General features: G+C 41.2%; 1 protein-coding gene across 4 annotated transcripts in view; it reads right to left on the bottom strand.

The window, feature by feature from the left end:
• The window catches only part of LOC138739718 (vitamin D3 receptor-like), a 334532-nt gene that overhangs the window by 177648 nt on the left and 139812 nt on the right, over positions 1-17072 (bottom strand). For 2 of the 4 annotated variants that reach the window (XM_069892319.1, XM_069892320.1), the window contains one exon: positions 4473-4556. The exons of 1 other annotated variant lie outside the window; for it this stretch is intronic. In XM_069892319.1, the coding sequence (XP_069748420.1) occupies positions 4473-4551 (79 nt within the window). In that variant the 5' untranslated portion in view covers positions 4552-4556. Of the gene's footprint in view, positions 1-165; positions 289-629; positions 799-4472; positions 4557-17072 lie in introns of those variants that run through there. One more of the 4 variants, XM_069892322.1, reaches the window with a different exon arrangement.

The raw sequence follows: 17072 nt of genomic DNA, 5'->3' as shown, positions 1-17072 counted from the left end.
CAACACTTCAGAGGGAGGCTTTGATCTCCGGCCCTCACCATCCAATTGTCTCATTTCCACCCCGATCATGCTGGATTTCCCCGCAAAGTTTACTGAACTGGTCATCTTGTATGTACATCACTGTGAAGAACTACACTGTCATTCTCCACTGGGAAGTGAGCTTACCCACTTGAAATCCACCTTAGCTGTTCCAGCAACAGCCAGTTTTGGAGACCTGATATTCAGCTACATCCCCTCACTTCCAATCTCCTGCTCAATTAATGCTGTGCACAGAAAAAAATGAACTTCCTGTAACATAAAGCAGATAAACTAGTTTAGATCTTTTTGGGTTCACTCAGCTGAATTTTTAAATTTAATTACACCCAATTAACCTACAACCCCCGGTACATTTCGAATGGTGGGAGGAAAGCAGAGCCCCCAGGGAAAACCCATGTAGACACAGGGAGAACATACAAACTCCTAACAGACAGCGTGGGATTCGAACCCCAGTCCCGATCGCTGGCGATGTAACAGCATTGCACTAACTGCTACGCTAACTGTGCCACCCCTGCACTTACCATGTTTTCCCCACCCCCCTCCCCCCCAAACACTAACCATGCTGAAAGGCAGGGTTGTAAAAAGATCATTACCACTTCAAATTATTCAAGCAGCTTTTAGCATCACTAAAGAGAATATGTGGTTCGTTCACTCAAATGGAAGACCCACTGAGTTTAACAATCAAAAGCAAAAGTGGAAACTGTTAAAGAGCATTGCAGATCCGGGAAAAATACCACATCCCTGTTGATTTAGAGACCACAGGTGCCCAAGTAGGCAGTGGTTGGGGTGGGTGGGGGGGGGGGGGGGGGGGAAACGATGTCATCTCTACTGTGACATCTGGGGAAAAAGACAACTTCACCTGGGAGAACACAAACACATGCACAACTGCTTGGCTTGTCACAACATCGGTGAGAATCAGTCTGTTCTCTTTGGCAGGTACAGGTAGGAACTCACTGTGCATTTGTTTTAATACTTGTCTTCATAACACATCTTAATGATTTCAGTTGAAAATTCAGACATTGCTGCACAGATAGAAACAAGTACCAAGATTAAAAAAACATTTTGCAAAATAGATTTTCATGACCAAGAATAATTCACTCACTATCCACAGGCATCAACAGCCCCAATTATTCATAATTAAAAATACACATTAGAATCTTGCTCCAGGTTCCACTGTAAGTACTGGCCATCCATCTAGTTGTACAACAGTCATTTCCACTACTGGATTCTAACTTTCATAATGAGGCAAAGGTGCTGTGACCATTTAAACGTCCAGAGCCTCGTGAATAAATGGCATAAAGCTCACATTGATAAAGTATTGGACTCCGATTTATTGTCAAGAGGACATGCATAACATCGTACAACCCTGAGATTCCTTTTCCTGGGGGCGAGGCAGAATCGCCACTTATTGGTAATGCAAAAAAATCTGTGCACAGCACACACATGTGAACAAAGAAAGCTCTGTAACAGATCATGAATGTAAACAAATCAACTGTGCAATGCAGAGAGAATAATAAAAAATCAAGACAGTGCCCAAGTTAGAGACCTTAAATGAGCCCCTGGTTGAGTTTGTTGTGATGGGGGAGGGGGAGCAGCTGTTCCTGAACTGGTGGGCAAGACTTGTGGCACCCATACCTCTTTCCTGATGGCAGCAGCGAGAACAGAGCGTGCGCTGGGTGGTGGGGATCCTTGATGTTTGCTGCTGCTCTCTGACGGCAGCGTTCCCTGGAGATGTTCTCGATAGTGGGGAGGGTTTTGCCTGTGATGTCCAAGCGGTGTCTACTACATTTTGGAGGGATTTATGCTCAGGGGTATTGATGTCCCCATACCATCATGTTCTATTATGCCACGTGTCAGCTTCTGTTTTATATTTTCTGCATTGGTGGCATAGAAAAAACTTATTAAAATGTGTAATCATGGATATGTATTGAAACACCATTACCTGAAATGTAATAATAATGATCGATCATTAACTAATATAGCCACTACTCAGCACCCCCACATCCCCTGATGAACCCATCCTGTCTGTTTCTAAGGATAACGTGCGTGCTGCCTTCAGGAAAGTGAATCCAAGGAAAGCACCTAGCCCAGATGGAGTATCTGGCTTAGCATTAAAACTCTGTGCTGACAAACCTGCCAGGTTATCTTCAACATCTCACTCTGTCAGGGCAAGGTATCCACCTGTTTCAATCAGGCATCAATCAAACCGGTGCCCAGGAAGAGCGCAGTAACCTGCCTTAATGACTATCACCAGTAGTGATGGAAGTCAATCAGAAAATCGACAGTGATGAAGTATTTTGAAGGGCTAGAGTTGAAGCACATCAGCTCCTGTCTGAGCAGCAACATGGATATGTTCCTGTTTGCCTATCGTGGCCACAGGTCTACAGCGGATGCCATCTCACTGGCTCTACACAAAGCACTGGAACCCCACCGGATGCTCTTTATCCACCACAGTTCGGCACTTAACACCAGCATATCCTCAAAACTGATCAGCAAACTCCTAGAATTGGGACTCAACATCCCACTGTGTCATTGGATCATGGATTTCCTCACCTCTAGACCACAATCAGTGAGGATTGGTAAGAATTTCTCCTCCACAACCTCCATTAGTACTGGGGCTGTGTTCTTATCCCCTGTTCTACTCATTTTACACCTACACCTATATGGCTCGGTATGACAATAACACCATCTACAAAATTGCTGGCAATACCACGCAGAAGGTTGTATTAAGGAAAGGTGATAAGTCAGCAAACAGGAGGGAGATTAAAAACTTGGCTGAATGTGCACCAACAACAACCTTGTACTCAATGTCACCAAAACTAAGGAGCTAATTGTTGACTTCAGGAAAGGAAAATCAGTAAACATTGGGGGATCAGAGGTGGAGAAGGTGAGCAAATTTAAGTTCTTGAGAGTCACCATCTCAGAGAAATCTTCCTGGACCCAACAGACCAATGGCATCATGAAGAAAACACATCAGAGCCTCTCTTCTTCATGAGTTTGCAAAGGTTTGTATTACACCAGAAACCCTGGCAAATTTCTACAAATGTGGGGTGGAAAGTGTGCTGGTCTGCTGCACCACGGTCTGGTATAGACACATCAATACCCCAGAGTGTGAAGCCCTCCAAAAAGTAATGGACACAGCCCAGGGCATCACAGGCAAAATCCACCCCACCATCAAGAACATCTACGGGGAACGCTGCCATCAGAGAGCAGCAATAATCATCAAGGCTCCCCACCACCCAGCACACGCTCTATTCTCGCTGCTGCCATCAAGAAAGAGGTCTAAGTGCCTCAAGACTCGCACCACCAGGTTCAGGAACAGCTGCTACCCCTCCCCCATCAGACTCCTCTATCAGGGACACATCTCAGGGCTCTTAGTTGTGCACTTGGATTTTTAAAAAATTCTTTCTGTGTTGACAGTTTCTTTACATTCGTTAACTGTTTACAATTCTTTGTTTACATGTGTACACTGTGTACAGTTCTTTTGCACTACCAATAAGTGGCAATTCTGCCTCACCCGCCGTAAAAAGAACCTTGTGGAACCTCTGATAATAAATCTGAAATCTGAATCTCATGACGCAAAGATGCCATGAGCATGTAAACTTTTCGAGCCTCAGGAAATAAACAGTGTGAAGCGTAAGGTGATAAAACCTCTGATTTCAGACCTCACTCATTCATAACGCTCTTCTGTAATTAATATTGATGAGTGTATTCATGGAAATTGCACTTGTCCAAGTCCAAATACTGTCAGAAAGTTACATGAGACGAGTATAGTTCTGTTCAGCACTTCATTCAATCTTTCAGAAATGGAATTTTTGGGGGGGGGGGGGGGAGTCTCTAATTTCCAGAGCAAGTTCCTGCCTTTATATTTTGACCTTTTCATGATCTTTCACTACAAAATTTTTCCCTTCCCTCCTTCCCACGGGCTGTGAGAAGACTGAATAAGCAAAGGAACTGCTCACACTAACCATTAGAGACTCTCATTTGAAAAAAGCTTTATTTATTTAGTTATTTGCATCGCTGAAATACTTATCCTGTATGTCTATTGGTTTGTATGTGTTACAAACTAATACATTAATTTAAAAAATTAGTACAAACAAAGGAACAGCAATGGAAAATTCACTGGACACTGGTCAATTAAAAATAATAGTTTTGATTAATCTATTGCAGTGAACAGAGTTTCAGTTTCCCTGGTGGTGTGTTATACTGATGGCTGGCTCCACCTCCCAGCTTTGCCCCAATCGACCCATATATAACCACAACTCTAAATAAATAACTTACCACTGATGTCCCCCCTAAACTTCCCTCCCTTCATTTTGTACAGATGTTTGCTCATCCTGCCCTGTTAAACAGGCATTGACCGTCCACCCGACATATGCCTCATAATCAAGTCTCATCCTTCTACGTTCAAAGAGAAAAGTCCCACCTCTGCTAACCTTGCCTCAGAAGACTTGTTTTCCAATCCAGGCAACATCCTGGGAAATCTCCTCTGCACCCTCTCCATAGCTTCCGCATCCTTCCTGTAATGAGGTGACCAGAAGTGAATATAATACTCTGTGTGGTCTCACCAGAGATTTGTATTGTAGAGCTGCAACGTGATCTCTATACTCTGGAATTCAATCCCCCTAGTAATGAAGCCCAGCATCCCATAGGCCTTTCTAACTCTCCTATCAACCTGTGCGGTGACCTTGTATGGATTTGAACCCCAAGGTCCCTCTGTTCATCCACACTCTTAAGTAACCAACCATTAACCCTGTACTCACCCTTCTGGTTTGTCCTTCCAAAATGCATCACCTAGCACTTATCCGGATTGAACTCCATCTGCCACTTCTCAACTCGATATCCTCCTGTTACCTTCGACAACCTTCACCTCCACCCACAACTCCTCCAACCTTCGTATCATCCACAAACTTACCCATCCATCTGCCTCTTCATCCAGATCATTTATAAAAATCACAAGAGCAGGGGTCCCAGAACAGATCTTTGCTGTATTAAACTCCCCAGCAGCAATTGAGAGATGCATAAACAAATGGGTTAATTTTAACACAAAATTTATTAATAATTTAACAATAATAGAATTAACACAATAAACCTAACACCTGAACACAAGCCTTAATGGCAACTCTATACAAACAACAAATTATTACGTGGGGAAAAAACCCCGATCATTACAGTGCAAGCTCCAATGTCCCCCAAAAAATCAATAATTCCCAATTCTCCAGGCTTGGGTTGATTTGTTTCCTTGTCTACTGGTCTTTTAGTTTGAGGTTGTATCCAGATGATGGTGGTCCCTATAGACTTTCAATCCTGACAGGGGAACATAAGGCTTTTGAATGTGGCAACAATCACCTTTACTTCCTTCACCCGGGAATTTTCATTGACCTAGTCACAACTTGAGGTTCACACCTCTGAAGCCCTCCTTAGGGTTATCAAGGGTCCTTCTGTCTCCTTTGAACACCCTGGCTTGAGTGGTCCCGTGACTCCTGCCACATGAAGTCCTCTGGCACTGGTCATCCCACATAAATTCTGGGTATCAGACTTCCCCAAACTGCTGTCAGTTCAACAATGCTGGCACCCTTGAACAAAGCAGCTCAGTCTTCCTTTTTCCACTGAAACTACTGGGTGAGCACTCTGACGTACATCTCCAGACGGCAGGGCTAGCACCTGTGAAGAAAGCAACTTAGCGTGTAGCTTGCTGAAGCTGCTGGGTGAGCAAACACAGACAGACCAACTGTCTGACTGCCTGCAGTCCAATCCACCGACTTCTTCCTTTCTCCTTTGGCTTGGCTTCGCGGACGAAGATTTATGGAGGGGGTAAATGTCCACGTCAGCTGCAGGCTCGTTTGTGGCTGACAAGTCCGATGCGGGACAGGCAGACACGGTTGCAGTGGTTGCAGGGGAAAATTGGTGGGTTGGGGTTGGGTGTTGGGTTTTTCCTCCTTTGCCTTTTGTCAGTGAGGTGGGCTCTGCGGTCTTCTTCAAAGGAGGTTGATGCCCACCGAACTGTGAGGCGCCAAGATGCACGGTTTGAGGCGAGATCAGCCCACTGGCGGTGGTCAATGTGGCAGGCACCAAGAGATTTCTTTAGGCAGTCCTTGTACCTCTTCTTTGGTGCACCTCTGTCTCGGTGGCCAGTGGAGAGCTCGCCATAGAACACAATCTTGGGAAGGCGATGGTCCTCCATTCTGGAGACGTGACCTACCCAGCGCAGTTGGATCTTCGTTAGAGTGGATTCGATGCTGTTGGCCTCTGCCATCTCGAGAACTTCGATGTTCCACCGACTAACCTCCTCAAAACCAGCGCACTGGGCTTTTTAAACTGCCCAGCGCTCCCTCCAGCTCTTCCTATTGGTGGAGAGAGGTTAACAGCCCAGGCTCGCTCTCCTGCGAGCCCATGGAGTGTGTGGTTCCCCTGCTTTGACAGCTGTTGAAGGCCCCTAGTGGTAGCCCAGTGCTACTACAGCTCCTAGCAGCTGTCAAATCGCCTGCAGTAGGTTCATTCCTGTCCTCAGTCAAAAGTAAAATTGTCCAAAGTCCACGAATCACTGACCTCCAGGCAAAATAATTTTCTTCCACTACTACTTTCTGCTTTCTACCTGCAAGCTAATGTTTTATCCACACAGCCAGTTTCATGGATCCAATGACTCATGAATTTCTGAACAGGTTTCTCATGGGAGACCTTGTCAAATGCTTTACTAAAATCTATATAGGCCATATCTACTGTGCTACCCTCATCAATTTCATTTGTAACCTCCTCAAAAAACTCAATAAGGCTTGTGAGGCACGACCTTCCCTTCACAAAGCCCTGCTGACTATCCTTGAGTAGACTGGACTTCTCCAAATGTTCACAGATCCTATCCTTCAGAATCCTCTCCAATAGTTTGCACACCATCTTGAGAAAATTTTAAATTAAAGAGTAAATCAAGGATATTGGTTTTGGGAATCCAAGGAAAGTTAGAAAGTTTAGACAGAGCAAAATGTCTAATTTGGAAGTATTTAAAGAAAATGGCTGTTAGGATGGTTAAATTTAACGGTAGTTGTTCAAATGAAGCAAAATTTTTATGCCAATCTAACCTATTCCTTGAAACCTAAATTCTTGACAGATGGTTGAAAAAGATGATTCTTAATAATAGGCTAGCAAAAGAAACATTGAGATAACCAACAAATTTCTGAAATTGTGCCCATATTCTCAGCCTATGTCTCATTATAGGGATTGATTGTGTCAGTTTTAAAAAGGAAAAGAACGAAGAACCTAAAACTACCAACATAGCTACATTTTTAGAAAAACTCCGTTCCATTTCTACCCAAGAATGATGATCATCTGAGATATCAAAATGTAATAGCAATAATAAATTTCGTATATTCACTGCCCAATAATAAGATCTAAAATTTGGAAGAGATAAGCCTCCATTCCTTTTGGTCTTTTGAAGATAGGCCTTATTTATACGGGGCTGTTTACCTTGCCATATATACGAGGAAATAATCGAATCCAGTGAATTAAAATAAGTTTAAGGAATAAAAATTGGTAAAGATTGAAATATATACAGTACAAACATTTAGGAAAAACATTCATTCTAATTGCATTAACACATCAATGCCTCTCTGCCCAATTTGATAACAGTAACACTGAAGGGACCACCTCTTTGTACCCCCGTGTCCCCTGACGATCCCATCCTGTCTGTATCTGTGGATGACATACTTGCTGCCTTCAGGATAGTGAATCCTAAGAAAGCATTTGGACCGGATGGGGATCCCGGCCGAGTATTAAAAATCTGTGCTGATCAACTTACCAATGTATTCATGGATATCTTCAATATCTCACTCCAGCAGGGAGTGGTATCCACCTGTTTCAAACAAGCATCAATCATACCGGTAACCTGCCTTAATGACTATCGACCAGTAACATTTATATCAACAGTGATTAAGTGTTTTGAAAGGCTGGCCATCTTACTGGCTCTACACAAACACCTGGAACATCTGGACAGCAAAGAACATCAGGATGCTCTTATTGACTACAGTTCACCATTCAACACCATCATCCCCTCAAAAGTGATCAGCAAATCCAAGATCTAGGAGTTAACACCCCACTGTGTAATTGTATCATGGATTTCCTCTCCTCTAGACCACAAGCAGAGAAGATTGGTAAGAACTTCTCCACAATCTCCATTGGCACCAGGGTTATGTTCTTAGTTCCATGTTTACACCTACGCCTGTGTAAATTGGTACAACAATAACACCATCTACGATACCGCAGTGGTGGGTTGTATAAAGCAAGGGGATGAGTCAGCGAACAGGATGGAGATTGAAAACTTGGCTGAATGGTGTCACCAACAACAACCTTGCACTCAATGTCACCAAAGCTAAGAAGCTGGGGTAAAACACAGGATTCTGTTGACACCGTGGTAAAGTGAAGAAACACACAAATGCTGGAGAAACTCAGCAGGTCAAACAGTGCCTTTATGTAGCAAAGGTAAAGATACAGAACCAAAGTTTTGAGCTGGAGCCCTTCATCAACTAAGAAGCTGATTGTTAACTTCCACAAGGGAAAGCCTTCTTACAGTGAAAACATCTATCGGATACTGTTGGGTCCCATTTATTTAACTTTTGGGGCGTGGTGTATAGCCTGTGTAACCAATTATATTGTATCATGCGTAACCTCGTGTTTATTGTATTTCTCATAGTTCCGGAGCATAGCTTTTCCCATTTTTCATTTTTTATCTTTATGTTTAGATCTTGTTCCCATTTTTGTTTGGGTTTACAGCTTGTTTCATTGTTCTCTTTCTCTTGCGGTTTGATGTACATGTTTCTTATAAATCTTTTAATTATCATTTTATCTGCAATCACATATTCAAAGCTGCTTCCTTCTGGTAACCTCAGTCTGCTTCCCAATTTGTCTTTCAAGTAGGTTTTCAGTTGGTGGTATGCAAACATTGTACCATGAGTTATACCATATCTGCCCTTCATTTGTTCAAAAGATAATAATTTATTTCCCGAAAAACAATTTTCTATTCTTTTGATCCCTTTCCTCTCCTATTCTCTAAAGGAAAGGTTATTATGAAGGGGATTAGTTGATTTTGCGTCAATATTAATTTTGGTAGTTGATCTTTTTTTTTTCCTTTCTACGTGAATCTTCTTCCAAATGTTGAGCAGATGGTGCAGTACTGGTGGACTCCTATGTTGCACCAGTTTTTCATCCCACTTATAAAGTATATGTTCAAGTATCTTCTCCCCTATTTTATCTAGCTCTAATCTGGTCCAATCTGGTTTTTCCCTTGTTTGATAAAAATGTGATAGGTATCTTAATTGTGCTGCTCTATAATAAATCACAGTATTGGAACAAATTTGGGAACCGTACATGGAACACCACAGAGAGGGTCTACCGCGGACCTCCACCACCTAAAATGACAGAAGGAGAAGACAAAATGAACTGACCCAGTGTGTAAAAGTAGATGACACAAGTTTCTTGTTTATTTTCATTGTGTGATGACATTGTTTAATGGTTTTAATGTATCATATATGTTGAACGTTGAGTGGGTGGGGAAGGGGGGGTGAAGGAGGGAGGGAGGGAAGGGGAAAAGGGGAGAAAATGACATTGTGTATATTCAAGAGGGAAATGTTTGTGTATATTTTGGTCACTATGGTTCATAGTGTGAAAAATTTAAAAAAATTTTAAAAAAAAGGAAAGCCAGAGGTCACTGGGGGATCAGAGGTGAGTGGGTGAGAAAATTTAAGTTCTTGGGAGTCACAATCTCAGAGGATGTTTCCTGGACCCAACACACCAATGGCATCATGAAGAAAGCAGTTCAGCGCCTCTACTTCCTCAGGAGGCAGAGGCTTGGTAAGACCCCAGATACTGGCAAATTTCTACAGAGCTGTGTTGGAAAGTGCAATGACCTGCTGCATCACTGTCTGGTCTGGGGACACCAATACCCCTAAGAGTAAAGCCCTCCAAAACATAGTGAATACAGCCCAGGACATCACAGGCAAAACCTCCTCGAGTACATCTATAGGGAAACGTGCCATCGGACAATAGCAGCAATCATCAATACCCACTCCACCCAGCACACACTCTGTTCTCGCTACTACCATCAGGAAAGAGGTCTAGGTGCCACAGACTCGCACCACCAGGTTAAAGAACAGCTGCTCCCCCTCCACTATCAGACTCCTCCACAACAAACTCAGTCAGGGACTCATTTAAGAACTCTTACTTGTGGACTTGTTTGATTTTATTTTGTTCTCTCTGCATTGCAATTTGTTTACATTCATTATCTGTTTACAGTTCTCTTATAAGTTTACATGTTTACACTGTGTACAGTTTAGTTTTTTCATTACCAATTAGTGGTAATCCAGATATGTGCTCAGGAAAAAGGATTTATTGTACTCTGACAAGAAATCTGAAAATCTGAAATCATAGCTACTGCCTCAGCTCTCCCTTCCCTCACTTCACACAGCAACATTGGGTATATAACATTCGGCCCTGTGGGCTTATCAATCTTTTTTTTAAATTTTTTATTTTTCACACAATAAACCATATTGACCAAGATACATACAGACATTTTTCTTCTTAAATATATACAGTGTCGTTTTCTCCCCCTTTTCCTCCCCTCCCTTCTCTCCCTCCCTCACTCCCTTTCCCATTTATTTAAAGTTCAATCTATAAGATACATTAAACCCGTTAAACAATGTTGTCACTTAATAAAAATAAACAAGAAATTTTACTGAGTCAGTTCTTTTCGTTATCTTCTCCTTCTGTCATTTTAGGTGGTGGAGGTCCACGGTAGGATTTCTCTATTGTGTTTCATGTATGGCTCCTATATTTGTTCGAATATTGTTATGTTATTTCTTAAATGATATGTTATTTTTTCCAGTGGAATACATTTATTCATTTCTATACACCATTGTTGTATTCTCAAGTTGTCTTCTAATTTCCAGGTTGACATAATACATTTTTTTGCTACAGCTAGGACTATTATAACAAATCTTTTTTGTGCACCATCCAAATCAAGTCCAAATTCATTGTTTCTTATATTACTTAGGAGGAAGATCTCTGGGTTTTTTGGTATATTGCTTTTTGTGATTTTATTTAATATCTGGTTTAAATCTTCCCAAAATTTTTCCACTTTTTCACATGTCCAAATTGCATGAATTGTTGTTCCCGTTTCCTTCTTACAGCAAAAACATCTGTCTGATACTGTTGGGTCCCATTTATTTAACTTTTGGGGCGTGGTGTATAGCTTGTGTAACCAATTATATTGTATCATGCGTAACCTCGTGTTTATTGTATTTCTCATAGTTCCGGAGCATAGCTTCTCCCATGTTTCATTCTTTATCTTTGTGTTTAGATCTTGTACCCATTTTTGTTTAGGTTTACTGTTTGTTTCCTCGTTCTCCTTTTCTTGCAGTTTAATATACATATTTGTTATAAATTTTTTGATTATCATTGTGTCTGTAATCACATATTCAAAATTGCCTCCTTCTGGTAACCTCAGACTGTTTCCCAATTTGTCCTTCAAGTAGGTTTTCGTTGGTAGTATGCAAACATTGTATTGTGAGTTATATTATATTTATCCTTCATTTGTTCAAAGGATAATAAATTATTTCCCGAAAAACAATTTTCTATTCTTTTGATCCCTTTTCTCTCCCATTCTCTAATGGAAAGGTTATCTATTGTAAAAGGGATTAGCTGATTTTGCGTCAATATTAGTTTTGGTAGTTGGTAATTTGTTTTATTCCTTTCTACATGAATCTTCTTCCAAATGTTGAGCAGATGATGCAATACCGGTGAATTCCTACATTGTACCAATTTTTCATCCCATTTATATAGTATATGTTCAGGTATCTTCTCCCCTATTTTATCTAGTTCTAATCTGGTCCAATCTGGTTTTTCCCTTGTTTGATAAAAATCTGATAGGTATCTTAATTGTGCGGCTCTATAATAATTTTTAAAGTTTGGTAGTTGTAAGCCTCCTTGTTTGTACCATTCTGTTTTTAAGAAAATCCAGCATTTGCTCTTCCTTAATCTCTACATTGTCCATCACCCTGGCCTGTTCAATTTTGACCTCACCCTGATCAAGGTCCTTTTCTCTTGTGAATACTGAAGCAAAGTATAATTTAGGACCTCCCCAACCTCCTCCGCCTCCAGGAACGTTATCTCCTTTATCCTTCAGTGGCCCCACCTTCATTCTCATCATCCTTCTGTTCTTCACATACCCATAGAATGCCTTGGGGTGCTCTTTAATGTAAATGCCAAGGCCTTCTCGTGCCCCCTTTGAGTTCTCCTAAGTTCTTTCTTAAGCTCCTTCCTGGATACCATATCTTCTCATGAACCCTTCCTGTTTCCTGCTTCCTATATCTAATAATTGCTTCCTCACCTGTTTCATCAGCCACAGTTCCCTTTTCTCACCATCTTTACCCTGTCCTAGTAGGACAAACCTATCCTGAACCCAGCACAAGTGGTCCCTAAACTTCTTCCACATTAGTTCCATGCTTTCACCCTTGAACATCTGTTTCCAATTTACTCTCGCTAGTTCCTGCCTCATCCCATTGTAATTAGCCCTTCCCCAATTAAACACTTTTCCCCTTGCCTATTTTTTTATCCTTTTCCATAGCTACGCTAAAGCTCAGGGAATTGTGGTCACTCTCACCAAAGCGCTCCCCCATTAAGAGGTCCGCACCCTGACCAGGTTCATTCCCCACAACCAGATCCAGTGTGGCCTCTCCTCTTGTCGGCTGGTCCACACACTGTGTCAGGAATCCTTCTTAAACACACCTGTAAAATTCAGCCCATCTCTCCCTCTTGCATTCGGTAGGTGCCAGTCAATATTAGGAAAGTTGAAATCACCCATAGCTACAACCCTGTATTTCCCACCATTCCAAAATTCCGCCTGCTGACCTGCTCCTCGGGGACTATTTGGGGGCCTATAGACGACTCCCAGCACAGTGATTGCTCCTTCTTATTGCTTCCTACTTCAACCTACACTGGCTCCGTGGACCCTCCCTCTACACCTCCTCCCTTTCAATAGCCGTGATACGATCCCTGACCAGTAATACTACTCCCCACCCATCCGCCACATTTCTACCTCCAACCCTATACCTTTTAAAACCCCTAAACCCCGCTACCTGCACAACCAATCCTGCCCTTCCTCCAGCCAAGTACTGGCATGTGTATTAGCCACAACATCGTAGTTCCACGTACTGATCCAAGCTCTAAGTTCATCCCCTTTATAACTAAGACACTTTTCAACCTGTCTAACTGTTTATGTTTCACCCTGCCCTGTCCTTCCTCACAAATGCAGAACACATAGCTTCAAACTTTTGATCTTCTGCCCTCACATTCTGATTCCCACCCCCCCTGCCAAACTAGTTTAAACCCTCCCCAATAGCTCTAGCAAACCTGCCCACTAAGATTTTGGTCCTTTTCCAGTTCAGATCACGAGTCCATGCCGCCCAATTAACCTACACTTCCAGAACGTACTCATGAGCCGAAATGGCCTGCTACCATGCTACATGTCTAAATTAAACTTAAAAATTAAAAAGTTGTCAGAGCAGTCACGTGATGGAGGAGTGGCCAGTCGGGAAAACCAGCCCTCTCCAGGAAAATAGGAAAAAAGTTAGGAAAAAGCAAAGCATAACAAAAATAAAATATAAGAAATAGAAGATAAAGATACAGATAAGAAAAAGAAGATGGTTTCTAAGAAGGAGAAAGCAATAACAACTGGAAAAGAAGTAGAAAAGTTGCCGGAGAAGAAAGAAGAAGGCCTTACCTGCAAGAAAGAACAAGGAGCAGCCGACCCTTGAGGTCAGTGCCTGCCCTGAAGAGTCGCGACTCACCAGCCAGTGGACTACAAAAATGGCTCTCTGAGCCAAACAAAAGTGCGCAGCTGCGCAATCAAAGGAGAAAGAGGACACCGGTGGGAGGGGGGCTCAGCAGAGGACCGGGCTGTCACAGAGCGAATAGCTGAGGGACGCCCAGCTGAAGGACAAGGAAGACAGCAGAAGAGGGAGCGATGAAAGAGATGTGGGAGATAGATGGAGGAATGACCAACAAGAAGACCAATGTCAAGAAGCACAACAGAAGAGCAGCCCAGGAGGGGAGGACCACCAATAAGAGGCCCAGCAAGAAGAGGCCTGACAAAGAGATACAAGCAGCTCATCAGGGAAAACAGAAGAAACACAGACACAAAGAAGAGAAGAAGACACAAACACAGATACAGACACAGAAGAGGAAGAAAAAGACTAAGATCTTCACGGAGAAGTAGAAGATAAAACTGATGGACAAAGAGAAATAAAAGGTAAAACTGATGAACAGAATATAGATAAAGTCTTTTTTGAAGAACAAATGAGATCACTAAAAGAATGGTTGTCATTAGAATTTAATGCAATTAAAAGGAAAATGAAAAGAACAGAAGAGAAAATGCAAAGTTTAGAACAGGTAATGACAGAAATAGGGAAAAGAGCAGAGAATGTGGAAGAGTGGGAAACGGCTGTAGAAATGGAAGTAAATGACTTAAGAGAAAAATTGGAAAAAAGTGACAAAAAAATTAAAGAGACACAAGAGTTGTTATCTCAGAAAATTGATTTGTTGGAAAATTACAGTAGGCAGAACAACATAAAAATAGTGGGCCTGAAGGAGGGAGAAGAAGGCACAGACATGAAGGAATTTATAAAAGGATGGATCCCGAAGGTCCTGGGAATGACAGAAATGCAGGAAGAAATGGAAATAGAAAGGGCACACAGAGCACTAGCTCCGAAACCACAGGCACATCAAAAACCAAGATCCATCTTAATAAAGTTTTTGAGATACATAACAAGAGAAAATATACTGGAACGGGCAAGAAATAAAGTTAGAGAAGATAATAAACCATTGGAATACAAGGGTCAAAAATATTTTTTTACCCAGACATAAGTTTTGAACTCTTAAAGAGGAGAAAGGAGTTTAATACAATGAAATTGATTTTATAGGAAAAAGGTTACAAATTCATGTTAAGTCATCCAGCCGTGCTTAAAATATTTATACCCGGGGAGCAAAACAGACTGTTCTCAGATCCAGAGAAAGCGCAAGAATTCGCAGAACGTTTGTAAGACAGCAGAAGAGATGAAGAGATGTAACAAGAATGAAGGACAGCGATAAAGTATATGTAAAGATGTAAAAACAATGTATATATAAAGAACTAAAGAGGGAAAGGAGAAGTGAAGGAAGGGAGTATGGGGAGAAAAAAAGAGAGAGAGCTTTGTTATATGTGTTAAAAAAGTGTTTTCTGGAGAGGACTGGGTAGAGGGGGAATATGCGTCACTGCAAAATCAGTTGACACTGCGAATAAGATCATGACCCAAATGAAAAGGGGAGTTGTGGTTGCCCGGCAAGGGATATGGGGTATCTCAGAGAAGGAGGGAACTTTTGGGGTTAAGGTAATAGTGGGTGTGGGAACTGCAGGGGTACATTATGTCTTAAATGTGTTGTCATAGATTAAGTGTAATAAGAGAAAACTAAGAGATGAAAATGGGGATGGAGGTGGTGAAGAGGTGGAAAAGAGGTGCATGCAAGATATAAGATGGCCACGTTGAACTATATGACTATAAACATTAATGGAATACATAACCAAATTAAAAGGAAGAGGCTACTAAATTTATTGAAGAAGGAAAAAATAGATATAACATTTGTGCAGGAAATGCAGCTAAACTGAAGCAGAACATAGACTAGAGAGAGACTGGGTAGGACACTGTGATACTACAGACCTATCACCAATGTATATAGTTACAGTATCTAGAGTGTAATGACTGTGCTTACAGCGATTGGCTGAGAGCTTAGCCACGCCTACTGTCTGGGCCTTAAAGGGTTGTGTCCCTAGCCAGGTCGGATCATTCGGACTGGTCGGCCACCTGTGAAGAGCTCCTGTCTTTTGCTAATAAAAGCCTTGGTTTGGAGAAACAAGTCTTTGGATCTTTCGACGAGCTCTACAGTCACATAACAGCAGCATCCTATAATTCAAAAGCTAGAGATGTAGCCATACTAGTTAACAAAAATGTACCAATCAAAATAGAGGAGGAAATAATAGATCTAGCAGGGAGGTATGCAATGATAAAGTGTCAGATATACTCACAATTTTGGAATTTGCTCAATATATATGTGCCTAACGAGGAGGATCAAAAGTTTATGCACCATATTTTTTTGAAGATTGCAGACACACAAGAAAATATATTGATAGGAGGGAATGTTAACCTTAATTTGGACCCAATGCTGGATAAAGCTGGACAAAAGACAAGTAAAAAGAATAAAGTAGCCAAATTTATGGTTAAGTCAATGCAGGTAATGAAACTTATGGATATATAGAGTTTATTGAATGCCAAATTAAAACATACTTTGAAATAAACCAGGATCAGTGAAAGACAAATTTATATTATGGGATGCAATGAAAGCCTTCATTAGAGGGCAGATAATAAGTTATGTGACTAAGATACAATCGGGAAATAGAGCAGTTGGAAAGGGAGGTAGTAAGTACAGAAAAGGAATTGGTAAAAAGGGATGATATAACAAAAAGGAAAGAATTGGCGGACAAAAAATTTAAATACGAAACATTGCAATCGTACAAAGTGGAGAAGAACATAATGAAAACAAAGCAAAAGTTTTACGAACTGGGAGAAAAAACACAAAATATTAGCCTGGCAACTTAAAACAGAACAAGCTAAAAGAAAAAAAGACAAACAAATTACATATAACCCAAAAGAGATTAATGAAAATTTTAAGGAATTTTATGAACAATTGTATCAAACTGAGAACGAGGGGAAAGATGATAAAATAGAGGAATTTTTAGCTACAATTGAACTGCCAAAAAATTGCAAGAGGAACAAAACAAACTAATAAAACCACTTGAAATAGAGGAAGTACAGGATATATTAAAAAAGCTGCCGAACAATAAAACACTAGGAGAGGATGGATTTCCAATAGAATTTTATAAAACATTTAAAGAGTTATTAATTCCTCCTCTCTAGGAAGTATTGAAGAAATACAAAACTTGCCAGATTCATGTAAGACAGCAA

This window comes from Narcine bancroftii, chromosome 7 (genome assembly GCF_036971445.1).
Source record: "Narcine bancroftii isolate sNarBan1 chromosome 7, sNarBan1.hap1, whole genome shotgun sequence".
Lineage (NCBI taxonomy): Eukaryota > Metazoa > Chordata > Chondrichthyes > Torpediniformes > Narcinidae > Narcine > Narcine bancroftii.
This window is presented reverse-complemented; position numbering and strand designations above follow the sequence as displayed.